This window comes from Suillus paluster (assembly GCF_016628075.1).
Source record: "Suillus paluster strain FC165 chromosome Unknown EDB91scaffold_4, whole genome shotgun sequence".
Lineage (NCBI taxonomy): Eukaryota > Fungi > Basidiomycota > Agaricomycetes > Boletales > Suillaceae > Suillus > Suillus paluster.
This window is the reverse complement of record NW_024537564.1, coordinates 316680-340808: the sequence shown is the minus strand read 5'-3', so window position 1 is coordinate 340808 and position 24129 is coordinate 316680. Positions and strand designations below refer to the sequence as shown.

Below are 24129 nucleotides of genomic sequence, written 5' to 3'. Positions count from 1 at the left end.
CACACTCCTTCGACATCGGTTAATCATGCCCCGCAGCTGCCTCCTGCATTTCCAGTCTCCTCCCAGGGCCAGTCTGAGTTAAGCCCGTCCACACCCTCCCAGGTGGGGCGATACGGTAAAGAGGCTAAAATGTGAGCCTCTCGCATTCCAAATGAATTCCTATACTTATGGCGTCACAGCAAGCGCGATGGCGAAATGCGTAAGGTTATTGACGCTGTAACTAGAGACTTTTCAGAGTGAGTCTTGCCCTTGCTTGGATGGAATATGTGATCACGGGGCACAGTCCAAGAGACAGTGGCGAGTGGAATCATTCGCCTGTGTACACCCTGAAGGAGCGTTCTACTTTCATAACGCCGCGCGCGTAGGTCATTTACTATATTGCGCCCTCGGTCTCTTACTGCTAGTAACAGGGTATTTACACAGAGTCGGACATGCGGGAGAAAGGACGCCGGCGTCAACTGAACTTGTGTGTAGATGAGCTACTTGCCCTTATGGGCCCTGCCACTGGTGGTTTGCAGCTGGATGGTACGAATATTGAGCTCGTAGTAGAGTCGACAAGGGCAAGGGGGGCGCAGGAGGTGTGGTGTGCAGGTACTATTTCGTGGACCATCCCAATCGCCTGCTTTTCTGGCTCCATCCGATGCCTACGGAAAAACTCTTTTATTGAGTTACGGGCGTCACGAAGCTGAGCCATATCGGTGCGCCCTCTTGCACTGGACAATCATCATGTTTTGATAATTTACGTTTTAGAGTATGCTGTCGAATATGAGTACTGGCAAGCCTGTCATTGTGTGTGCTTATTTTTTGTTCGTGATTCTTCTGACAAGTGGTACAACAGAACGTGTCGAACAAGATTCATCTAATTCCTTCCACTAGGCATCACTGCGAGCTGTATCCCAATGAAAAGAACCTGCGAGGCCCTCTGTTGCTCAAGGAGCTCAAAGAGATTGTTTTGCATGCTAGCGCTGGTGAGAAGTCCTTATGAGTGCACCATGGGTCGCTGAAAGGAGTTTATAGAAGCCATTACGACGGACTTGTCGCTCTCGCCCTTCGACGGTGATGAATTACCGAAAATTCTGGATCTGATCAGCCAACTTCAAGGTAAGCGAACGGCTTATTTTTGTCGACAGAACCGCCAATGATTCTCGAAACTAGACAACGCCCAGGACGAATACCGTGCCCATTCTATATGTGTCATAGGTAAGTATTATCACTGTAATCCTGTTTCCCTCCAGGGGGTGATTTTTTGCAGTCAGGTTTATGGGGTATTTCAGTCGGTTACGCATTGCACGATACATCACCTCTAAGCTCTCAACCAGCGCGAGCTCAATTTTTCAAATTTTGCGGGCTCCCGGAAGCTCGATTGAATGCGGACTAGTTTGTTTACGTCAAGAAGAAGAGGGGAAAGTTAATAGTGGCTCTTTCATGGGTTATCGATGTCGCACTGTTTGGGGCCCCGCGGTCACATATGGACGAGCTCCGACTAGTGTGGGTCGACAGAAGTATCAACTCTCCGCGCAATGAATGGTCAGGCATCACGATGTATGTGCGTGTCATGATTCTCGCTGTTCGACTCCAATTTTGCTCAATCATGTCAGTCAACTGTGATGATGGCTGTGGACGTCAGCTTCCTGGCCGTGCCTTCTGCCAATTTTTGCAGGTCGAATTCCTCGAGTGGATGACAGGCTCTGCGTTTGGCACGAAAGCTGTGGCAACTATACATGGTCTTCCATATGCTGTGCTGTTGTGGGGGTGAGTGCCCACTTTCTTGTAGGACCTAGGTGACTCACGGAAGTATTATTTTGTAGTATGCTGTATTTTATGGTTGCGTTCTCTCACCAGGTTTTCATGTCCACGCCCATCATCACGCTCGCGACCACTGGGAGTGTATGTGGTACCGTGGCGCTTTTCACGCTGTGGCTCGTAACCGCGGCAAGGGATTTTTGAAGTTTATAAAGAAAAATATTGGACGCGGTCTCGATAAATGACTCTGATTAATCTTGGTTAACTTCCAAACAGTGATTCGACAGGGCAATTGATAATATGTAGCAGAATCTCTACCAGACACGCTGACGACGTACTGCAGCTACGTGGTTCAAACATCATAATTGTATATGCAATGATAGCCAGTATATCAATGAACCCGATTGTGCCAATGCGTCACTTACGTCATTCAACACCTGAACGAGGATGGGCGTATTTCAATAGTATTGTCAATCTATGGCGCTTCAGGTCACCATTTGCAGGGCGTTGAACAGCGGTAGAAATTCTGAATCGCTTAATGATATGTATGTAATATTTGAGACATACTATCGCCGACTCAGAGTCGCATTCAAGTTGTGATGCTATTATACATAGGGTCGTCGTGCCATCTTGGAGGGCCCTGCAGTGAAATTTGAATGACCGTCAAATGACCAAAGTTTCTTTGTGATAGTACGTTAGTAAATGGTCGACAGTCATTTTGCTCGTACTAGTGTGCCTCGTGTCGAACATTGTCTGCTAACAACATCATGTCACCACGCAACCATGACTCTCGGAGGCTCTTAGACCACTTGAGAGTGTTTCTGAATATGTTGTCCAGATATCTCGCCTCACCCTTACAACTTGTACATAATCTGTTTCGAGCCCTTCTGCGGTTATATTTCAAATCCAGGCGCCGGTTCCAGCGCATTCCCATAGACGCACAACCAGAGCGAGTTGCTGGCTCAAGCCAGCCCCCCATCATTTTCCCGCAGGCTCTGTACAACAATCAGCTACAGGTCTTACCATTAACAGGGCCGGCATCCAATCCATCCATCCCACTATTGCCGATCCACGCCCCACCGTCATCGTCTAGTTATGTCCTGCAGCCGCCTCCTGCAGCTCTGGTCAACTCCCAGAGCCGAAACTTCGCTGAGTTCAAGCCATTCATACCCTCCGAGGTGATGCGATACGATAAAGCTCCTTCAATGTGAGCTCTTGCGTTCCGATTGAATTTTGATGCTAACTTGTGATGATCACAGCAAACCTGACGTCAAACAATACGCGCATATTAATCCTCTAACGAGAGACTATTCAGAGTGAGTGCTGCATTCTTTGTGGGCGGAATGTGTAATCATAGGGCCTAGTACAAACCAGAAAGACAGTGGAAACTGGCATGCCCGTGTACACCCTGAAGGAGCGCTCTATTTTCATGACTCCGTGCGCGTATGTCATTCGTTACCGAAATATCACGAAAACTCGGTCTCTCACTGCTAGCAACAGGGTATTTATACTGACTCGAACTTGCAGAGCGAAGAACGCCGGCGTAACATAGATTTATGTGTGGATGAACTACTCGCTCACACGGCACCTGGATTGCAGCTGGATTGCAACAAGCTCGAGCTCGTGGTGCAGTTGGCAAGGAAGCAAAAGTCCGGGGTTGGAATTTGCAGGTATTATCTTGTTGATCATACCAAGCATCTGCTTTTCTGGCTCCACGAGCTATCTACGGATAAGCTTTTTTGTGGAGTCCAGGGTGTTGAAAAGCTGAGCCATATCAGTACGCCCTTAGCAGTGGACAATCGTCGTGTTCTGATGATTTACGTTTCCAGAGTATGCTGTTGAACATCAGTACTGGCAAGCCGGTCTTGTGTGTATTCGTTTTCTGTTTGTGAAATTCTTCTGACCAAGTAGTGGAACAGAACAAGCAATGTTAATACAAGATTCATCTGATTTCAGGCAACACTGCGAGTTGTATCCCAACGAAAATCTGCCAGGCCCTCAGTTGCTCAAAGAGCTCAAGGATGTTGTTGTGCATGCTACCGCTGGTGAGCATTCCTCTGAGTGCATCCACAGATCGCTGAATTGAAGGAGTACATAGAGACCATTACCTCGGATGTGTCGCTCTCGCCCTTCGATGGTGATGAATTATCGAAAATTCTGGACTTGATCGGCAGACTTCAAGGCAGGAAATTTCCTTAATGGCGGCAGAAACATTGATGATTCTCGACGCTAGAAAATGACAAGAACGAAGGTAGCGCCCATTCTATCTGTGTCATAGGTAAGTATCATCATTTCGGCCATGCTTTATTTCAAGGGTGATTGTTTTGCAGCCAGGTTTATGCGGTATTTCAGTAAGTTAGGCGTTGTACGATACATCACCTCTAAGGTTCCTACCTGGCAGCGCGAGCTAAATTTTTCAACTTTTGCGGACTGCCTGCTGCCCGTCTGGATGCGGACCAGTCTGTTTACATTAAGGAGAAAAGGCACAAGCTGATATTGGTTCTTTCGTGGGCCCTCAACGTTGCACTGTTCGGGGCCCCGCAGTCACACATGATCGAGCTCCGGCGAGTGTGGGTCGACCGCAGTACCAACTCTCCACGCTGGAAGAACTTTAACAGCAAGCTAAGCAGTGAATGGTCAGGCATCACGATATATGTGCGTGTCATGATTCTCGCTGTTCGGCTCCTATTTTTGCTCAATCATGTCAGTCAACTGTGATGATAGCCGTGGACGTCAGCTTCCTAGCCGTGCCTTCCGTCGGTCTGCAAGATCCAGGTTCGGTCACGGTAATCAGCACATATCTTTCCGTTTTTTGCATCATCGGATCGTTGGTCGTGTCCTTGTTTCTTACCAGACAGAATCGACTATATGGGCAGGAATCTGCTGACACAGCGGTGAGCCAAAATGGCACGTCAATTTATCAAACATCGCCAAGACGAAATATTCGCAGGTCCAATTCCTTAAGATGATGACAGGATCTGCGTTTGGCACCAAAGCTCTGGCGACTATACATGGTCTTCCATATGCTATGCTATTATGGGGGTGAGTATCAGTACTGTTGTTGTAGGTTGTTGTCGGCTTACGAAAGTCCTGTTCTTTTACAGCATGGTGTATTTTATGGTTGCGTTCTCTTATCAAGTTTTCACGACCACGCCTATCATCACGCTTGCGACCACTGGGAGCGCATGCGGCATTGTGGCACTTTTTACGCTGTGGCTCATGTGCGCAGCGAGGGATTTTCATGTTTCGACACGGTTTCTTGCGTGGCTCCGGGCTTGCAGTTGCAGTTGCAGATCAAGAAATAGCACGCAGCCTTAATAGCGACTCAGCTTAACTATTTTCCAAAGTTCAAATTGTGATGTGTTGTGATTCGGTTTACTATTGTACGTAGCAGAATATACAGCCGCCGGCATACGTGTCCATGACACAGTGGTATATTGGGTTGGTTGAATCAGTGAGGAAATTATATGACCAGACCTCAAGACCGCATACGCATTTGCCCGACATTCCAACACTGGATGGTGAGGAAACTCGGACGAGTCTGGACGTGGGAGCTCTAATATTAAGTACCAGTCATCTCTGGTATTAATAATTGCTCACTGATCTCTTGTTCGATGTCAAAGAAAATGTCAAAGAAATATTGATGTCGGAGGCCTTCGGAGTCTTTTTGCAATCTTGTGGAGGAATTTCATTTGAGTGCGTACAATTTAACGTGAGTATCTTAGCTGTAGATATGTGGCCAACTGGTATTAGCTGGTATTTTATACAATCTCCAGGTCCCCGATTCATCCGTGTTGTGGTCGTGATTGTACCCGATGATCGCCCCTAGGTCGTATGTTGAAGAACAGTGAGCTCCATGCATTACCCTTTTCACTTGGGAATTTAAAAATTTAGGGGAAAATCTCCTGATGGCAAGATAAGCGTGCGGGATTACGAGATATACAGTGTTCGGAGGCGTTAAGAAGGGGCCTGGCAGACGGCGACGCGACCTTAGGCAACCTTGTTGCCAACCGGAGTGGAGCACACTACCATCGTCAGGCCCATGATATTACGTTCCTCCAAACGCGTCCAAACAGTGCCTGACCGTACTTGGTTAATTGCCAGCTTCACTCGCGAGAACGTTTGCCCCACATAAATTCGTGGTGATTCTGGATACGGGAAAACTCGTGGCTGGTTCATTCAGAGGCTTCGTCTATATAGGGTTGGCTAGGAGAGACTAGAGCTTGATGATCAATGGCAGGTTCGATTCTCGCAACTCGAAGAAGCTCGTACTACATAGTGTGGTCAGCGATTAATATTATGAGGAGTACCTTGAGAATCAGATGTGCGATGTTCAGACACAGAAATTGGATGTTAGAAATATGATCATAGATCTAGACTTTCTGTACTCCAAATCCACCGTCAGCGTTCTGAAGGATGATGCCAAAACCATTGTCGCCGCGTGGTCTCATGACGAAGGAATGATAAAACATGAGCCAAATCCAATAAGGAGATACGAGGATGGCTCGAAACCACTATTCAGGAAATAGAATAACAGAGAGCTAGTCAGAAAGAGTACTAGTTGCCACAGGGCTCCATAGTCTGCGTTGGCAGAGGGGACGCACCGTGAGGCAAAAATTAGAAGACTGTTCTGCGGGAGCGAAGTTGGCTTATCTCGGCATTAAAGATGCACTTTTGACTGCAACGACCCACATAGTAGATTGTCCAACTCCGGGACGGTGCGACGTGCCACATACTTCTCGATTTTCCGAAAAAAAAATTACGACCGTTTGATTATATATATATATATCTAGCTGCTAAAAATAATACTCAGAACAAGGACACACCTATTTGGCCCACAGTTGCAGGTTCGGGCCAACTGCCACAGAAGGAAGTGTAGCGGCGGGCGCGGAAGTGCTTTGTGATGAACAACTTTGGGTTCACTCTTTGTGCCGAAAGCCGACGTACGGTGAACGGCATCAGAGAAAGGGTGTTATGGCTACTGAAGTATGTAAGTTTCGAACGTGGCACACGCAACACTTGACAAACATATCAACCTTGATCGAATAGCACATGAGTTGCGCGTGTGCTTGACTGGAGCACATAATATGCCTAGCCTGAAACTTCATGGAGAAGCCGTGTACATAACGGCGAGCGAACGACAGCCTCGCACAAGTAATATGTTAAAGGCAGATTCGATCTGTCGAGATCGGATGTCATTCAATTGGGTCTGGCGCATATTGAAGGTCGCTGAATTTTGTTGAGGCCCCTCCTGCCACATCGCATGGGGCATATGAATTGAAAGAAGGCATGGATTTAATCCATTGTCCCTTTGTTAAAGCTGCTCTCGATCTTGCCGCCCCCTCAGCTCCATCCGGCAACAAGTGGACGTTTTGCTGGATTTGGTAGTCTTCGGAAGGCTTCCGTATCGGTGGCAAGTTCATCTGGATCAACATTTCCACAGTGAATGATCTAAGCGTATCTTGGGCGTCTGTGTGTAAAATACACATACTTCATGTATCCTATGTTTTTATACATGTAGGATGGGCGGTTCATCGTGGGGCGTATTATACAAGAAAATGATAAGGAGATGGAGGTCAAATAAGAGGAGCAACTGAAAGTATTTCTGCTATGTAAGGTGGAACGGAGGCTTTCAGAAGAACTCCGCGAATATGAAGAGGAGTTCTCACGCCGAAGCAACAAGGCAACACGATAACTCAGTGCACAATTTCAATGCCCGCTCTCACACATTGAAATCCAAGGACCTTCGGAAGTCTGCAGCTTTCACTCACAATAACTCCTTCTCCTCCTCGACGATAACAATTATTGTGGCTCATCTGCTGGCTTATGCAGACTATTTCTCCTCCGAATTCCTCGCGAGGATCGCCCTCGCGTCGCGGTCGCTCTCCGCGAACGCCTGCGCAAGGCAGCGCCCCGCGCTCCTCAGACGCCTTGCCGACTGAATTTTCGAATAAACAGCCTGCCACATTCACTTCTTGTCTATCAATTCCTGTAGAAGGTGCAGTCCCTATAGCCTCACAGGAGGATATTCTTTCTCCTTCCCAGCCCGGAATATCACAGCAGAGCGCATCCAGTAGCACCAAACGCGCCCCACGCAAATCCAAGACGCATGCCCTTGCCGCCTTGCAGAACCACGTCACATCACTCGATAATGATGATGCGACACAGCAGGAGTCAACTGACAATTTTTCGGGAGATGGCACTCCCATCTCTGTCTCCCCCACGTTAGACTTATCCACAGTCAAAACATCGAGTCCCCGAATGCAACCCATGCGCCCTAAACCTCGTCCATTTGGATTAGAAGACAGTCCAGTTTTTTACCCGACGTCAGATGAGTTCAAAGACCCTATGGCTTACATCCGCTCCATCTCAGAAAAGGCGAGCAATTATGGCATCTGCAAGATCGTTCCTCCCGTAGGTTGGAAAATGCCATGTGTCACCGATAGCGAGGTTTGTATATTTTTTCTCCGTGCCGCAGTGATTTTCTTTATGAGGCTAGCTCTAATAAATTATTTATCATCGGCAGACATTCCGTTTCAAAACTCGGTTACAACGCCTTAACTCTATCGAGGCCTCTTCTCGTGCAAAGGTTAATTTTTTGGAGCAACTCTACCGTTTCCATAAACAACAAGGCAACCCTCGTGTATCAGTACCCACCATCAACCACAAGCCCCTAGACCTGTGGTTACTCCGCAAAGAGGTCCAGAAACTCGGCGGCTACGAGGCAGTGCGTGATCCTCCATTATAGCGTAGTCAGTGCCTGAATAGTCTTATAGGTGACTAAACACAAGAAGTGGGGGGACCTCGGGGCACTCCTCGGTTACCGTGGCATTCCTGGACTATCGACGCAGATCAAAAATTCTTATACACGAGTTATCTTGCCTTATGAGCATTTTTGCGACTGTGTTCGGAATTCACCAACCCTTTCCGCATCTCCAACTGTAGCCCGCGATCCGCAGCTGAAGACCCATATGAACATCCAGACTGCCACACATCCTCTGACAACTCCTCGCGAGCGTGGTTCCCCACCATCCAGCCCGCTTACTTCTACGTCTAGCCCATTATCGGAACCCCCTGATGACGGTGAATATAAGGAACGCGGCGGACCTCGGCCGGAGGGCACCGCTGTGAAGCGCGGACCAAGAGTGGCATCTCAGGAAATGACTCGTAAGCCAATTAATATTCCCGGTCAGAATCTAACCGTAAACAATGCTCAGCCACGCGGAAATCTCTGGAGGCCCTCAGTCGGTTATCTCCGGCATCGGTTTCACCTCAGCCCGACGACGAGTACAAGCGCACCTTAGAAGTACGTAGTATTGCATACCTCCCTTCGATAGACTCATTGTTTTATAGCTGTCATGCGAAATTTGTCAGAAGAAGAATCAGGACGAAAAAATGTTGTTATGCGATGGGTGTGATTGTGGTACATTTCCTTTACAGCCTCAAAATACACGTGCGTTTTAACTTTATTTCCACAGGATTCCACATCTTTTGTCTTGACCCCCCTTTGACTGCCATTCCAAAAGGACAGTGGTTTTGCCACAGCTGTCTCTTTGGCACAGGTGGCGATTTTGGCTTTGATGAGGGAGAGGAACACAGTCTCTCGAGTTTCCAGGCGCGCGATCTTGAGTTCCGTAGAAGGTGGTGGGCATCTCATCCTCCACCGTCTCCGTCGGCCGCGGATCTCAATGACCCTACGGTGAATTACGTCGGAAGTACGCTGATATCCGAGTATGATGTGGAGAATGAGTTTTGGCGTCCTTGTACAGTCGCCGAATGAGACCGTGGAGATTGAATATGGTGCTGATGTACATTCGACTACGCATGGCAGGTGGGAGAATTTTCTGGATTTTTTTCACCGTTGGAATGAATGTTTTTTTTTCCTCGTCCAGTGCCATGCCCACCTTGGAGACACATCCCCTGGAGCCTGCCTCGAAGGACCCATGGAATCTGAACAACATGCCCATTCTTCCAGATTCCCTTCTCAGATACATCAAGTCTGATATATCTGGCATGACCGTCCCTTGGACATACGTTGGCATGGTTTTCTCGACATTTTGTTGGCATAATGAGGTGCGTTCATCGTGATTTTTTCATCACAAGTGCTGACCCAACTACCTCAGGATCATTATACCTACAGCATCAATTTCAGTGTGTGGTGTCCCATTGCAACGGTTAATTTTTTCTGATGGTTTCCCCTAGTGCATTGGGGTGAATCAAAGACCTGGTACGGCATCCCAGGAGAAGACGCAGAGAAGTTCGAGGCCGCCATCAAGAGTGAGGCACCTGACCTATTTGAGGCGCAGTCCGATCTCCTATTCCAGCTCGTCACGTTGATGAATCCGAAGCGCCTCACTGATGCTGGAGTCCGCGTGTATGCGTGCAACCAACGGGCAGGCGAGTTTGTTATCACGTTCCCGAAAGCATACCATGCAGGTTTCAACCACGGGGTGCGTTTTGAACGTTTTCGATCGATCGCATCTTGACTCAGTTTCATGGCAGTTCAATTTCAATGAGGCCGTCAATTTCGCGCTCCCAGACTGGTTGCCTTTTGGCCGTGATTGTGTTCAACGCTATCGTGAACACAAGAAGTTGCCGGTATTTTCCCATGATGAGCTTCTCGTAACGATTACGCAACAGTCACAATCCATTAAAACTGCGTTATGGTAAGAATCGACGCACAAAAACGAATTATTCTGTGAATCTCACTACATTTTCTGAAGGCTGGAGTCGAGTCTGAAGGAAATGACTGAGCGTGAACTCGCAGCTCGTCAGGTAGCTCGTGACCGTGGCCTTTGCGAGCGCCTTGAGGAAGAGGATCGCTCCGAAGATCAATACCAATGCACAATTTGTAAAGCCTTCTGCTACCTCTCGCAGGTCGTCTGTCATTGCAAGAGCGAAATTGTCTGCGTAGACCACATGGATCAACTTTGCGGCCATGCACCAGAAGAATTGACGCTCAGGAAACGTTTCTCTGACGCCGACCTCCGCGAGATCCTTGGGAAAGTCGTTGAGCGCGCAGCCATCCCTGGCAAATGGCGGGCGAAATTCAACAAGGTGCTTATGGAAAGTGGCCTTCCGTCGTTACGCTCTCTTCGCGCGCTCCTTGCTGAAGGCGAACGGATTAATTATCACCTTCCTGAACTCGCCGCCCTCCGTAAATGCGTCAACCGTGGCAATGAGTGGTTGGAGGCTGCCAATACATTCATCAGCCGCAAGCACGGTCGCAAACTCACGCGCCGTTCTCGCGGTCGCCCGTCTTTGCATGAAGCGAACAACGCTGCGTTCGATGACCGTGACCCAGGTGATAGGCCTGACCGTGGACTCGACGAGGTGTATGCTCTCCTGGCGGAGGTGCAGACTCTCGGGTTTGAAGCCTCGGAGACAGTAACCCTCCGTACGTTGGCTACACAAGCAGAAGATATTCGACGCAAAGCCTCAGCGTTACTCGATTCTGCCAATTCAGTAGCCAGCCGTGACACATTCATAGCTGATTGCGAGCGGCTGCTCCTGGGCGCTTCATCCATCAACGTGCAACTTGATGAAGTACTTGAAGTAGAGAAACTTGTGTCTCTGGAGCAACTCATTAGAGAGCTGGAGGAGAAGGCAGAGGATCCTTTAGCTACACTGGAAGACATTCGTGGGCTTTTGACCCGTGCTCGCGCCTGCAGCGTTCCTCTCGAAAACCAGTTCATACGAACCCTAGAGTCTCGTCAACGAGCTGGGGGTGACTGGGAAGAGCGGGCGAGGCACGTATTGGACCAACCACACAAGACCATCGAGGAACTCGACGAGTTCTTTGAGATAGACTCCACCATTCCCATCGATGTCACAATCTACGATCGGCTGATGTCCGCGCGTAGCAAAGCGAAGGATTTCGAGAAGCAGGCGAAGGCTTGGATATCCCCCGATGGTCAAGGACCCAAGCCTAGAATTTCGGAAGTCATGCGTTTCGTCGGCCGTGCTGAAAAAGATTTCAGCATTCCTGCTATCAGAGACCTGAAGCAGACTGCCGAGTTTGCTTTGGATCTCGAGAATAGATGTGAATCGATCCTTCAACATCGTTACCAGCACGGAGAAGACACAGATGTCTTTGCGATGATGCGGAAGTGGAGATCCTACGCCCGAGAGCATCTCACCATGTTCTCACTGCCCCTCTTTGAGAAGCTGGATGACCAGCTCACTCGCCATCAAGAATGGTTAGAAGATCTGCCATGGTATTGTCCGCAGCATGAATGTGCTCATGGCCGGGATATCCTGAATGATGTCGAGGAGTCGACGAGACCTGAGGATGACCATCCGCCCAATGACGAGTACTTCACCTGCATCTGCACCACTCCCGTTCGGCCCCCTCCGCCTGGTGCTCACTCCGATGCAGTTCAGTGCGATCATTGCTTCGCGAGGTTCCATGGCGTTTGCGCAGCTAACGGTGGTTCATGCCCTTTCTGTGATCATCATCACTGGAATGGTGCCATCCACAAGGAACGCAGCTGGCACTTCTGTTTCTTGCCGACCATCCTCCTTAAAGCACCTGCGATAACCAAAAATTATTCGGATGCCTGGAAGCAGTTGGAGATCATTGTCCATCGGATAGATCGTTTGTGCACAGTCATCGGCTCGTTTTTGACGTATGCTTCCCAAACCGGCAACCAGCGGGTTGAATACATCGCTCAGGTGCGCCACTACATGCGCAAATTGTATAAGATCCAGTTCGCTGTGTCTCCAAGTCGCGAAGTCTCATACGGCCTCGACCTCGCTGGTCTGCATCGCATCCTCGCTGGTCAACCTCCAGCTGTTCGGGTCAAGAAGAGGCGAAGACCGAAGTTCACGTTCGGCCAGGATGTAGACAAGGATTGGATGGATGGTACGCGCTGCATATGCCGCGGCCGCACTTCATACCTCCTCGATTATCCAACCGTTGAATGCGAGGCTTGCAGAAGACTTTACCACTCCGGCTGTGTCTTCTTTCCTATAGAGGCCAACGCCAGCGGCAACAGCCGATTTATGTGCCCGCTGTGCTGTTTACGCAGGAGCCGCCCATACATCTATTCGGAAGTCCGCGTGAAGCACGTTGGTTAGTAAATTTCGTTTTAAGCTTTAACGTATCGCTATATTAACAGACGAGCAGATAACCAAGATCCAGACACATATGTAAACACGAGCGCAATGCTTGACACCTTCAGCAAGGATGTTGTCTACACGAAGATGTTGCCCCCATACACGCAGACACTGTTCGTGGAACTCATACGATTTTCGCCGGGTCAGCCTGATCTCATCAACGGCAATGTACCTTCCCGGAGCGCTCCAGCACTTGCAATGCCTCATAGTACTGAACCCGGTCCTTCCACGCACCATCGACATTCGCATATTCACAGCGCTCCCATACCACTCCCCACGCCACCGACCCCTGTTTATGAGCTTGCAAGGCAGCCGTCAACGAATGGACATCATGTCCCACCTCCCCCGCCCTGGCAATCCCGCTCGCAGTCACCACACTCGAACAAGAAGCGAAAGTATGCAGATGACAGTCCACAGGACAACCCAGAGCCGAGATCACCCAAGCAACGGCGTCTTCCTCAAACCCCCGTTCTTCCCTCCACCAGCGTTGGAGCTCGTACGATGCAACAGGCGCTTTCGCCCTCGCTGGCGATGATTGTATCACCGGTTGACACTGAGCCTTCCCCTCGGCGAGCGCCTTCGATCCCTCCCCCTTATGCTAGACCCCCATCCTCCTTGTCTCTTAACTCGATCAATGGAGAATGCTCTTCTGTCAAATCAGTAAAGCTGTTGGTTGGAACTCACAAGTAGACCTTTGTAGTGTTACATTCGTTCTTGCGTCATTTGCGAATTTTTGTTTTGGTTCTATGTACCAGTAGTCATTATTATTGACCCTAGCTGCAATTGTTCTCACCTCTACCTAGCATGCTTTCTATGGAGTTGATGTACGTACGTGAATTTAGCTATATGAATGGGAAAAGAAGCTATGTTGTGAATGGGAAGTTGAGGCCGATCCTTGAGTTCTCCCGCGAACTCGATGGAAGTCTAGCCGCAAATCGTGATGACGAGATCGGGAGTATAAATTACAAATTAAGCGAACCAGAAAGCCGAAAACCCAGACAGACATAATTAAAAAAAATAACGAATCGACCGTTTCAAACGCGTTCATCGTTTGACCATGAGTTTATATGTGGTGTACCCGCCAATAATGCCGAAGGCTGCAAGTGCGGAAAGGATCCCAGCAAACCAATGATAGCTGATCTGAAAGACGGAATAAATAGTGGCGGTGTGCAAATAGTCACCCACATACCTGATCATCCTGGCCTGGAACGTGTACATTCATACCCCATATACCTAAACGAGTCATGAGGACACATATCATCGTGAAGACAAGCAACGGACCTGTTACCAAGTTCATCGGGATAAGCACTGTACCCAACGCAGTCATCTTTGAGAGGACATCGTTGATCTGGTTGTTGGCATCCGTCATCTCGATGGAAATCTGTGCCAGGTAGTTGGAGTGCGATCGGGACAGAATTTTTTCGTAATGATTCAGATTTTGCGTCATCGTTATCAAGTGGTCCTAGAAGTCCGATGGAATTAATAAATTGTGATTTGAGCGGCAGCAGCAACTGACCTGGATATCAGAAAGATATAGACCCTTTTATAGAGAATGAGTCGTGACGTAGATGATCAAGAGCGAAGAACTCACGATGTCTGACGTTGGTGCCACCCTCCAGTTTTCATTGCATCTCTTCGCGAGCCCCTTTACTACATCCGCCTTATTGCCCATCAAGCGCAACAGCCCCATGACCTTCTTGCGACACGTTCCAATTCTCCTCAACATGTCACTTTGCTCCGCCTCCTTCAAGATAAGGACGAGCTCGTCAATAGAGTCAACTTCGTATTCAATGGACTGGATTAGAGGACCGAAGGCATCGGTGATGTCATCAATCAACGCGTACGAGATCCAGTCCGATGTGACGTTAATGTAATCTTTCAGCTGCTTTATTCTCCGGCGGACGTTTTGCGGATGTGGGGTAGGGCGGAAGTGGAACTATAAGAATTGTGAATGAAAGTTACAGAAAGACAGTGGAGCGCTTACAGATAAAATTCCCTCTCTAAATACAATAATGTACATGTTCAGGGGCTCCAGGTGCGTAGGACTGTAAGGATCCTGGTCGAAACTCCGGAAACAGACAAGGTAGTAGTTCCGGAACAATTCAATCTTTTCGCGAGCTTCCTCCATCTGGATGTCTTCAGCCGTTAAAGGGTGAATAGAGAAGACCTGAAAAATGCCTAAGTTCAGACAACCAACTGGCTACGTGGGCAGTACCTTGCTCAGAACCTTCATCTCTTCATCTGTCGGGCTTAGGACATCTAGCCACCACGTATTCCCCTCAAGCTCGCCACCGCCCCCGAGGCCGTTTGGTGGGCCTGGATTACCAGCCCCGCCCTTCTCCGGGCGACCATGATAGCTACCGTTTTGATAGCTACCGTTGTGGCTGGGTACAAAATCCGGAGGACCTGGGCGCTTGTTTGTATCCTGAACAGAAGCCAGACCCTGGTGTGGTAGTGGCACGGGAACAGGGGCAGAACCACCCTTTGTGTCTTGCGGGTGGTCAGGAGGAGGTATGCCAGTAAACAAATCTTCAAAAGACTGTCCGTCCGCAGGAAGTTCGCTGAGACTTCGTGCATGAATGGTGGCAGACAACGCATTGGAGTAAAACGAGAATCGGTATGGTCTGTCATGACCGGGTGACATGATCCCACCCATCCCTGCAGCGTTGTACTGGTTTCCTGCCACATTCTCCGAGGATGGGATGGCACTCAAGTTGTTAAGTCCCGTCAGCCGACTCGGAAAAGTGAAGTTTGGATCTCCGCCGTGGTTCTCAAATAAGGCCATCTTGCCCCGGATGCCTTTCCGGTGTTGCCTAGGGACGGGACTACTCTGGCTGAGCTTGCGCTGTCGGATATTACCGCGATAAGGGGAGTCAAGTCCGGCTTCAAAAGGAGGAGCTCCACCAGGTGGAGATGCGGTCAACTCTGGACCGCCGCTCTGTGGAAAGTGTGGATGGTACAGCCGGAATCCTGAACCATGGGTATTCGTGGGTGATGATATACCTAGTTCTGCCTTTTCTTGAGCCGCAAAGGCCTCCAGATGGGCAAAGGTGAAGACAGGTTGGTTTGCATTTGGTTGATACACCGGAAGCCCCGGCATAGAAGATTCGCCACGAATCGGTCGGTACTCACCTCCCATAGTCGTAAGAAGCGCTGGGTCATGGGTTTGGTCAAGGTGCTGCATCCGCAAGTCGATAGGAGTTAGAGATCGTGGGGAGTGCAGCCCATCAGAAACCCCGTTCACACAATCATGATCTATGCGGAAAATTCGGTCTCCACGAGCGACATCAATGTCGTGTTCCTCGATGGCGGAGAAGTGGGAGAATGGGAGTTTTGCCTCAGGGTGGGGTACCGATTCATATGGTAATGATGTTGCAGGCGTCGTTATAGTCTCTCTCCGGGCCCTGGACAGATGCAGAGCCATGTCCACATCCAGCGTTCTCTGCCTCTCCCTCACTTCTAGGTCATTCGGGTCATAAGAGCGGATAAGCGTCGGCGAGATATGCGGACGGGAGCCAGGCTCCACCACGTCGGTCTGACATAGGCTTTCTCTATTGTCCCTTCGTCGAACGGGAGAAGCGGCTCTGACGGAGGCAGGGGAACTCGACAGGACGGACGAATCATGGAAATTCGGAGAAGTCATGGTGTCAACCTAAGAGTCTGGTCAGCAAACCACGTAAATTTAGAAAGCTGCTACTACACCAGCTTCGATTATTGATATATTTTAGTCCGATAACTTACCTATCTGATAGCTTATCTTAAGTTGCTTGACGCATTAGCCAGGAAAGAAAAACTAGTTTCCACTCCGGTGACCACCAGAGGCACGAAGGTGAGCTCATTCACGTGATGCTATTTGGTGGGAAGAGCCTCCGATCCTAACATGGCCAAATTGACATCAATTGCCAGGAGGAAATCGCATGCCAAGTACAGTACACGCGTTTCTCCTGAGTGATAGGACGCTAAGCTAAGAGTTGTGGTAGGAATGTGGATGTGGGAGATGCGTGGGAAAACAGGAAAAACATATATATAAAAAACATAAAAACACATCATAGCGCACTACGCACAGCCTCCCATGATATGAGATGTATGTCTAATGATTGGGGGGACCTCGGGAATACTAAATTCAACACCCTCGAGGTGTTACAGGTAACATACCTGCCTATACACTAAATTTGTTGTGGATAGTGGCACTGTGGCAGGGGCTCTATTGCGAGAAAGCTCAGATCAACATATCTTTCCAAATTCAAGCTGTAGTACTTCAAGTATGGCAAATATATAGTATTTCTGAGGTCCCCCCATCATTCTACATACATCCCATATCATGGGAAGCTGTGTGTAGTGCGCTATGATATGTTTTTTTTTCATATGTTTTTCCTGCTTTCCCACGCATCTCCCACATCCACATTCCTTCCATAATTCTTAGCTTAGCGTCCTATCACTCAGGAATGTATACCTGAGAGTCTATAGGTGTATTATATATGTTTATTTATCCTCCAGAACACTCATCTTCTCAGATATCCCCTATTCCTGTATGTAAGCCCGGTGGCTTACCTGAGTTCCCAATTGGGTAGTCTTGGTAAAACCCGGACAAGTCAGTCATAGCAAACTGACGGGGAAAGCGAAGCCCACGTCAGAAGCGTCCAGCTGAGCGCCATCAAGTCTGACCATCGTCTTAGCTCCCGCTGCAGTCACCCGTCTTCTAGGATAAGGGGCCAGAGGGTGACTAGTAAAGCGGGGGGGCAGTACAGCGGTTTCGAACCTGCGAAAGTTCTCGTCAGGGGGCTACCCCTACCCCTATCGCTTGTACTTCTCATTATCGTTTAGGGATACTACTACTAAGCCTATATATACGGCGGGAGTGGATGGTTTGTGCCACTACTGCAACCAGTCCCCTTCAGGGGCCGGCCAGCTGGCAAACAGTACCCGGTAACCCACTGCAAGGGTAGTTTCGGGTGGAGAGGAGAGGGTTGGGGCCAGGACGGAAGCTTCGTAGCTAAGATTCAGCGATCGGGGGCCTTTATTCCTCGGGACGAGATCACGAGGCCCCACACCATTGGAATTCGGCTGGTCCCGTTTCGAGAACAGTGAATATTCGGTCGTTCCCATGGGAGTATGCGACGAGGCGGGACTGGGAAGACACGGTTCTTTCAGTCCTTGTGATTTCATTAGCGGATATCCCTGCACCTGCGAGAAGAGGTCGTGAGGTCGCAGTTTCTGAACTGTATTCATGCAATATCGGAAATTAAGGAGGTACTTTAGTAAGAATGTATGATACCAAAAGATGATCATGACTCGAGAGTCAAAATATCATGATGCCCGATAGTGCCCGATGGGATAGCTAAAGCCCGCTACACTAGTGCCAGCAAAAAGGAACCATTCTTCCTTACTACTTCTTACTACCTCTGGCTACGTGGTTACCTCCAAAGGGGTTGAAATTCGGCAGGGGAAAATTGAAGTAATCACTTGGGATCAAGTCGGAGTCAATCAAGGAGTCGTGTTGGGCCGACGGTCTCAGAGAATAAATACTAGCTAACAGATGAGGAGAAAACGATGATTGTAGTTAGTGCGCTGAGTCATCTTCCCGTTGATGCCTGTTGATGCCCATCTCTGAGACCTGGGTACTTATGGGGAATTGAAATACGGAACTCGGGTCATCATGGTACGTTGTCACATTCGTGGCGCTACTACCTTTGTCTCAGTAGTCATTGTGTACGCTCCAATAAGTAAACAGACGAAAAGGATCCTCGGAGTGGAGTGGTATGACTGTTTACTGAACGGTAGTATCCGAAACCTGCTTCTTGCCCGCATTGTCAACATGTGCGTTACCCTAGTGGTACGATCTTGTGAAAAATATTGATAAAAAGCTCGTAATCATGCAGAAGCTGTGTAAAAACTTAGACACGAATATACAATCGGCACATATACATGCTAGGGCGGATTGGGGAACCTCCGCGGGAATAAGCACGCCACAATCTAGAGTTTCCCGCGTAAGTTGGAAAAACGTGGACACCGAATGGCCCTCTACCTAAAGGTAGTGCTAAGCAGGGAATAAGAGAAGAACCAATAAGTGCGTTGAAATTGTAATTGCACACGAGAAGAGGAAGTTAGAGTGAGATAGCGTAAGATAAGATAAGTGCGGGGAGAACAAGGTTGGCGGTGGAGGCGAATGGAAATACAGATTGGCATGAACGTGGTGAAGTTCAGAAAAAAGTAACCCCTGGCGGGACTCGAACCCGCAACCTCCAGATTCGCTCCTGTAGTAGAAGTCTGACGTCATAACCATTAGACAACAAGGGCTTATGATCGCAAGCGCCATAGGAGAACCATGAGTCTTGAGGATAGGTAATTGTCAGATAGCTTACCGCTTCGTCATTTGCATTACTGACAAAGACCTTCTGCACTAGCTCTGAGCGACAATCAGATGGTAATGGAATCGCTTGAAGAGTGTTGCAAGCCCCTCTTTACTTGTTCTGAAGACCTCCGCGGGGAAGCCCTGGCTGTTTCAAGAAACAGAGAAAGAAGGCCAAAAAGGCAAATGTGGACGTTTTAAATAGTAGAGTTAACAATCACCGTTGGAAATTGGAATTACTCAGCGAATTCAATTCATTGGGCCATCAGTGTGTCAAAATGCCAAATAATTGCCGGATAGAATGAACAACTCACGTCATAAAGAAAACATTTTCCAAGTCATCTTTACAGTTTCTGCGAGTCTTGAGCCACGTATAAGCGTTCCTTGTGACAGCAACAACTGTATTAAACCCCCACATAAACATAGAACAGTTACGTAGCGCCACGTAGCATAGGTCCATTTACCTCGTCATCATTGGGATATTCCCCAGATTCATGCATGCCGCTATTCCGATCACGACACCCCCTGTGAGGCTAAACCCGTCACCCCACTTGCCTCGTGCTTGTAATGATGACATGCTACTGCAGGTTGCTGCGTATAAATTGGATCAGCAAGTTTATTTCTAAACCACATCCCTCCGACCCAGGTCACACTCACCGTGGTCCCTACCTTTGTCCCCTACCCACATACGTTGACCCCACAAAAAGTCATGGAAAGTCGGACTGTTTACAACAACGTATGATCACTTTCGATGTGTATTTCGATTGACCAAACAGAGATCACCAGTTATCCCGCCGTAAATCGCACGCTGCATCATATGCATATGATGGCGCCTCGCTGCTGTCGTCCGTCTCATCTGACACGTTCGGGTCCTCAGACGAACACGCAGGTTGTTGGTCGTGGTGGGGTTGTTTTTGGCGCTGTTTCAAGTGCTGGTGACCGACTGGTTAGTGGCCTGTCATAATATGCTTTCGCACTGAGTTGGTCATACCATGCTCTTACAGGCCTGTGGAGATATACCCTGTTATACTTAATTTAGCACAGCGTGCTCCCAGCTGGGATTTGGAGAGCATAGACAGCGAACAGACTATGAAGAATTTGCAATTCGGCATTAGTCTCCGGTGGTCAGATCCAGAAGGAAGGAAGACATGTGTTCCTTCTGTTTCAAGATCCATCCTGTAATACCATAATGGTCGTAAATACAGAGTCAGCTAGTAATGAAACATGTACCACCATTTTGTACGCTCATACCGACTGTGGACCCTTGTGCTCGACCAACTTATTCGCAAAAGCTCATCATGTGCTGGACTGCTTTCGTTGCGTCAACTAGACGAAAGCACCGGTAGCGTGAACAGTCGTGAGTACTATCGTTGTTCGGTAGTCAAGTTTCTAGAATGATGTAAACAAGTCATTGATTAAGAACGCATGCTGCAATATGAGCGTGTGTTTTGAGGAAACAATATTCATGTGAATGGTGTCTCCAAAGCCTTACCGTGCCCCGATTTCTGCCGAAAAGGTGCGGATATGAAAGCAGCATTCATGAGTTACACATAAACAATGCAGATGGTTCTATCACTTATCACTGACGCATTAGAATCCATCTCTTGCCAATACTGCTACCTCTAATTTTGTCTTTAAACCCCTCCAACTTGTCTTCGCCCCTGTCTGCTGAGACTCCGCAACGGGCAATTCCGTCAGCACCTTCGCAATAAAGTTTGCATCCGTCAGAGGGGTCAAATCATTGCAATTTGGAAGTCGCTGCGGTTCACGTCATCAAGGGGCAGAATAGGATAGGAAACGCTGGACACACCCTCTTAACCCGATCATACGGTGCCTCCCAACCGCTTACTTGACGTACGACCAACAAAGGGCTTGAGGTAAAAGAATGATACATTCTAGTGTCATGCGTGCGGAACAGCACATTATCCACACGAAGCGTGAATCGCGATAAAATGAAGATACACGTTGGCATGACGCGCTTGGAGCAGGGCTAGTCAGACGACAAAAAATCAATAGAGGCACAGCACGAACTATTCGCACGAGAAGATTGGATGAACCATTATCATGCAGTTCATCCTCGAATAGAGGAATTTCTGCGTAGAATAAAATTGGATCTGGTCGTGTGAGCTCAGAGAGCGGAATAGAATGAGATGGATTTTCTGGATCGGCATCTATCCATGGCATTGAAAGACTCGGAGATTCGACGTCCGAGGCAATGTCATCGTGATGACCAGGATATGTCATCGTGTAAGTCCAATCATAATGTTTGGCTGCTACTGTAACGGGCAATGGAAGGTTCGTTCCAGGGTCTGTGCTGGTGCGTACGCTCAGAATCACATCGATAGATATGCAGCATGAATTCCTCACCGGCTCTTGAGCCAGGCGTCTGCATATCCAACCTTGACACCACCATCGCCCTCCCCGAGCTCACCCTTTTTCACACACTTGAGGGCATTATGCGTGTCGAACAACATCTTCCACCCAGATGACCGATGTTCGAGAGATAGATAGTTACTTCCAAAGGTCATTTCAGGCAGTGGGAATCCGAGCGAAGCTTGTAACGCATCACATTCTGACGCGCTAGATATCGGATTTGTGGACGCGACTATCACCCAATCATTGATTTCGATAGTGCGTGAATTGGGTGTCTCTGAGAGCTTGTGCTGCGGTACTGCGATAGCTGCAGACATGACTTCAGCAAGGAAGTAAGTCTCTGATATGATATCCTTTGAAGTCGTCGTCGTCGTCAAAGATGAGCAGCTTCAAAAGTAGCTATCGGAGTTTCAAATGTGTAATTGATAGTTTGAACTCGCTCTATTAGAAGTAAGTATACAAACAGAGATCATGGAGGGATCTCGTCCAGCAACACCAGAAGCACCTCCAGAAAACCTATGGTCCTCGATATTGGACTCAATTTCTTCTTCACGGTCAATTCCTTCAAAGCAAGTACTGCTACTTGGTGATCCATCGTCTGGCAAGTCAGTACTTGCCTCGGCCTTGCTACAGGAAACCGGTTTCTGAAGAGAGCAAGGACGAGACACGATCGGATTTTGCCCTTGGTTATGATTGGGCCGATATCAGGGATGACGGCGATGAGGGTGTGCTTCCCATCTTCCTGAACTTGAAGTGTGCTAATACCACCACCAGACACTTTGGCACGTCTATCGGTGTACACAGTACCTTCGGACGCGATAGCTTACACAGCTTTGATGCCACACTTTCTGCCACCGCGGGTATCGTTACCTCATACCCTGGTGATGATTGTTCTGGATTGGACGCGCCCTTGGACATTTGTAGACAGTCTTCAGACGTGGCTCAAATGGGTGGAGCTATGGGCGAAGGGTGATGGATCTCGGGATCTCGAGATCGTTCGGGAAGAGAATCACGAAAGACGTGTGTTCATTTGATTGAGACATCACCGACATTCCAACAGCTGACGCTATTTGGCAGTGCAACATCATTTACAGCATTATACTGAGCCCTCCGTCGATGCTGTCCCTGCCACCTCCAATCTTTCCTCAAACACAGTCCTACCACTCGGTCCTGGCACTCTAACTCACAACTCTGCTGGTGTACCGATTATTGTTGTCTGTACCAAATCAGATCTCATAGACGAGGGCAACGACCTCGTAGGTGCCAGCAATTCGGGCATGGGAGGTATGGTAAAAGGTAAAGGTGGAGAGTGGGAGGAGCGCACGGATGGCGTGATGCAGGTTCTCCGAACGATCTGTCTAAAATGTAAGCCTTCCTTCTGCAAACCGTAGTAAGCACCTCATCACGCTGCTCCATCAAAACAGATGGAGCATCACTATTCTATACTACGCAGCAACCTAATACATTACAGGTGCTGAGGCAATATGCCCTGCACTTCCTATTTATCCCACCGGCACCGTCCCCCATTGCGGCGGGATCCGAGGCCCCGGCTCCCCTACGCAATCCATTTGTATTCCATTTTAAACCAAATACCCTAGACCGCGATCGCATCGTCGTTCCCGCTGGTTGGGATAGTTGGGGGAAGATTGGAGTCCTTCGAGAAGGGTTTGAAGCGAAGGCTTGGGGCGAGGCTTGGGAAGCAGATCTTGATACCGACGTGTCGGAGTCCGAGGATCATTCAGGTGCGAAAAAACTGTATAGGATGTTAGTACCGGACCAAGGCGCCAAGGCGAGTTTGTTATTTGACCGTCAGCTTCTACACGGCCTCATTTTTTCGTGTAGCCACCTCCTTTACCTCCATTTAATGCCCCCATGGCGGAGCAGGCGTTCCTAGCGAAACATTATGATGACAATGCCAAGAAACCAGACCGAGATCCCCGTGGGGCTTTTAGAAATCCCACGGATACGGCGGCAGCTGGTATTGTTGGGCCAATGGGGAGCAGTAGTTTCACTCTTCCACACGTCGAGCGTGCGCTCAACGAGATGGAGACCGGAATGGGAACCAGTTCACTCAACGCCAGCACGACGGCCGATGGGGCGCGCAGACTGTCACAAAGAGCTGCAACGGGTGCGGGCATAACAAACCACGTTGGACGGCCACCAACCTCACCAACTATCGGAACTTCGCCTAGTCCCACTGGAGGACAAACTCAACATGAAGTTCTGCAAAACTTCTTCCAAAGTTTGCTCAGCTCACGGGATCGCGGTGGTGCCGGCGCAACAGCTAGGAGCGTGACCCCAAAAACAAACGATAATACTAGTGGCACGGACGACACGAGCTAATTACATTCTTTGCATACTTGTGGATTTTTGTATAATACAGTGACAGTTTTTGCGCAAAGTCGACACATTATTGTTGTGTGTTGTTCGGAGAATAAACAATGACCAAACAAAAGCGACCGTCACCTTAAGACCCGACCACCATCAACGGGCAGCCGAAATTTGCCACAGCAAAGTTCGGTTCAGGTTTCGTTTCGCTAACTTGC

The 24129-nt window shown here is 48.8% G+C and overlaps 7 protein-coding genes and 1 non-coding gene across 8 annotated transcripts; 5 read left to right on the top strand and 3 right to left on the bottom strand.

Annotated features, from left to right (window-relative positions):
- Positions 1–582: 582 nt before the first annotated feature.
- EDB91DRAFT_512380 (uncharacterized protein) lies at positions 583–1648 on the top strand. Its single transcript, XM_041327533.1, has 7 exons — positions 583–698; positions 751–789; positions 839–968; positions 1018–1101; positions 1156–1200; positions 1275–1546; positions 1599–1648. The coding sequence occupies exons 2-6, from the start codon at positions 754–756 to the stop codon at positions 1376–1378; spliced, it is 399 nt and encodes a 132-aa protein (XP_041182455.1). The 5' UTR covers positions 583–698; positions 751–753; the 3' UTR covers positions 1379–1546; positions 1599–1648.
- On the top strand, positions 1032–2123 carry EDB91DRAFT_1102079 (uncharacterized protein). Its single transcript, XM_041317272.1, has 5 exons — positions 1032–1101; positions 1156–1200; positions 1253–1546; positions 1599–1752; positions 1809–2123. The coding sequence occupies exons 3-5, from the start codon at positions 1525–1527 to the stop codon at positions 1945–1947; spliced, it is 315 nt and encodes a 104-aa protein (XP_041182454.1). The 5' UTR covers positions 1032–1101; positions 1156–1200; positions 1253–1524; the 3' UTR covers positions 1948–2123.
- A 324-nt stretch (positions 2124–2447) lies between these two features.
- EDB91DRAFT_1102074 (uncharacterized protein) lies at positions 2448–5178 on the top strand. Its single transcript, XM_041317271.1, has 13 exons — positions 2448–2950; positions 3003–3059; positions 3108–3186; positions 3244–3520; positions 3573–3597; positions 3700–3788; positions 3842–3925; positions 3977–4021; positions 4074–4094; positions 4145–4398; positions 4452–4637; positions 4694–4785; positions 4848–5178. Exons 1-13 carry the CDS (start codon positions 2511–2513, stop codon positions 5059–5061), a joined length of 1863 nt encoding a protein of 620 aa, XP_041182453.1. The 5' UTR covers positions 2448–2510; the 3' UTR covers positions 5062–5178.
- A 2391-nt stretch (positions 5179–7569) lies between these two features.
- Positions 7570–13954, top strand: EDB91DRAFT_1292517 (PLU-1-like protein-domain-containing protein; the record flags this gene model as incomplete). Its single annotated transcript, XM_041324864.1, has 13 exons — positions 7570–8193; positions 8270–8470; positions 8520–8910; positions 8961–9049; positions 9097–9166; positions 9222–9442; positions 9513–9574; positions 9636–9816; positions 9867–9894; positions 9946–10193; positions 10246–10409; positions 10467–12817; positions 12872–13954. 13 exons carry the CDS (start codon positions 7570–7572, stop codon positions 13549–13551), a joined length of 5310 nt encoding a protein of 1769 aa, XP_041182452.1. The 3' UTR covers positions 13552–13954.
- On the bottom strand, positions 13906–16504 carry EDB91DRAFT_1243144 (uncharacterized protein; the record flags this gene model as incomplete). The annotated part of the gene is made up of 7 exons (XM_041322256.1): positions 13906–14001; positions 14051–14094; positions 14143–14323; positions 14378–14401; positions 14453–14797; positions 14846–15028; positions 15077–16504. The coding sequence occupies 7 exons, from the start codon at positions 16502–16504 to the stop codon at positions 13906–13908; spliced, it is 2301 nt and encodes a 766-aa protein (XP_041182451.1).
- Positions 16505–19073: 2569 nt separating this feature from the next.
- On the bottom strand, positions 19074–19158 carry EDB91DRAFT_t24. Its single transcript has one exon. It is a non-coding gene; the product is annotated as a tRNA-Arg (tRNA).
- Positions 19159–20800: 1642 nt separating this feature from the next.
- On the bottom strand, positions 20801–21900 carry EDB91DRAFT_1044936 (TIP41-like family-domain-containing protein; the record flags this gene model as incomplete). Its single annotated transcript, XM_041313153.1, has 4 exons — positions 20801–20968; positions 21021–21188; positions 21242–21524; positions 21578–21900. The coding sequence occupies 4 exons, from the start codon at positions 21898–21900 to the stop codon at positions 20801–20803; spliced, it is 942 nt and encodes a 313-aa protein (XP_041182450.1).
- Positions 21901–22017: 117 nt separating this feature from the next.
- On the top strand, positions 22018–24030 carry EDB91DRAFT_1102053 (dynein light intermediate chain-domain-containing protein). The gene is made up of 6 exons (XM_041317270.1): positions 22018–22188; positions 22217–22308; positions 22358–22603; positions 22661–22948; positions 23008–23372; positions 23426–24030. The coding sequence occupies exons 1-6, from the start codon at positions 22055–22057 to the stop codon at positions 23924–23926; spliced, it is 1626 nt and encodes a 541-aa protein (XP_041182449.1). The 5' UTR covers positions 22018–22054; the 3' UTR covers positions 23927–24030.
- Positions 24031–24129: the final 99 nt, after the last annotated feature.

Excerpts from the sequence above, each read along its gene's own strand:
- EDB91DRAFT_1102074 (XM_041317271.1), top strand. The coding sequence starts at position 2,511 with ATGTCACCACGCAACCATGACTCTCGGAGGCTCTTAGACCACTTGAGA. Across the intron at positions 4,095-4,144 it reads CAGGTTTATGCGGTATTTCA|CGCGAGCTAAATTTTTCAAC; the intron begins GTAAGTTAGGCG and ends CCTACCTGGCAG. Across the intron at positions 4,399-4,451 it reads GGTCAGGCATCACGATATAT|TCAACTGTGATGATAGCCGT; the intron begins GTGCGTGTCATG and ends CAATCATGTCAG.
- EDB91DRAFT_1102079 (XM_041317272.1), top strand. The coding sequence starts at position 1,525 with ATGGTCAGGCATCACGATGTAT. Across the intron at positions 1,547-1,598 it reads GGTCAGGCATCACGATGTAT|TCAACTGTGATGATGGCTGT; the intron begins GTGCGTGTCATG and ends CAATCATGTCAG. Across the intron at positions 1,753-1,808 it reads TATGCTGTGCTGTTGTGGGG|TATGCTGTATTTTATGGTTG; the intron begins GTGAGTGCCCAC and ends ATTATTTTGTAG.
- EDB91DRAFT_512380 (XM_041327533.1), top strand. The coding sequence starts at position 754 with ATGCTGTCGAATATGAGTACTGGCAAGCCTGTCATT. Across the intron at positions 790-838 it reads GTACTGGCAAGCCTGTCATT|AACGTGTCGAACAAGATTCA; the intron begins GTGTGTGCTTAT and ends GTGGTACAACAG. Across the intron at positions 969-1,017 it reads TGTTTTGCATGCTAGCGCTG|AAGCCATTACGACGGACTTG; the intron begins GTGAGAAGTCCT and ends AGGAGTTTATAG.
- EDB91DRAFT_1102053 (XM_041317270.1), top strand. The coding sequence starts at position 22,055 with ATGGAGGGATCTCGTCCAGCAACACCAGAAGCACCTCCAGAAAACCTA. Across the intron at positions 22,189-22,216 it reads GGTGATCCATCGTCTGGCAA|GAAACCGGTTTCTGAAGAGA; the intron begins GTCAGTACTTGC and ends GCCTTGCTACAG. Across the intron at positions 23,373-23,425 it reads TACCGGACCAAGGCGCCAAG|CCACCTCCTTTACCTCCATT; the intron begins GCGAGTTTGTTA and ends TTTTTCGTGTAG.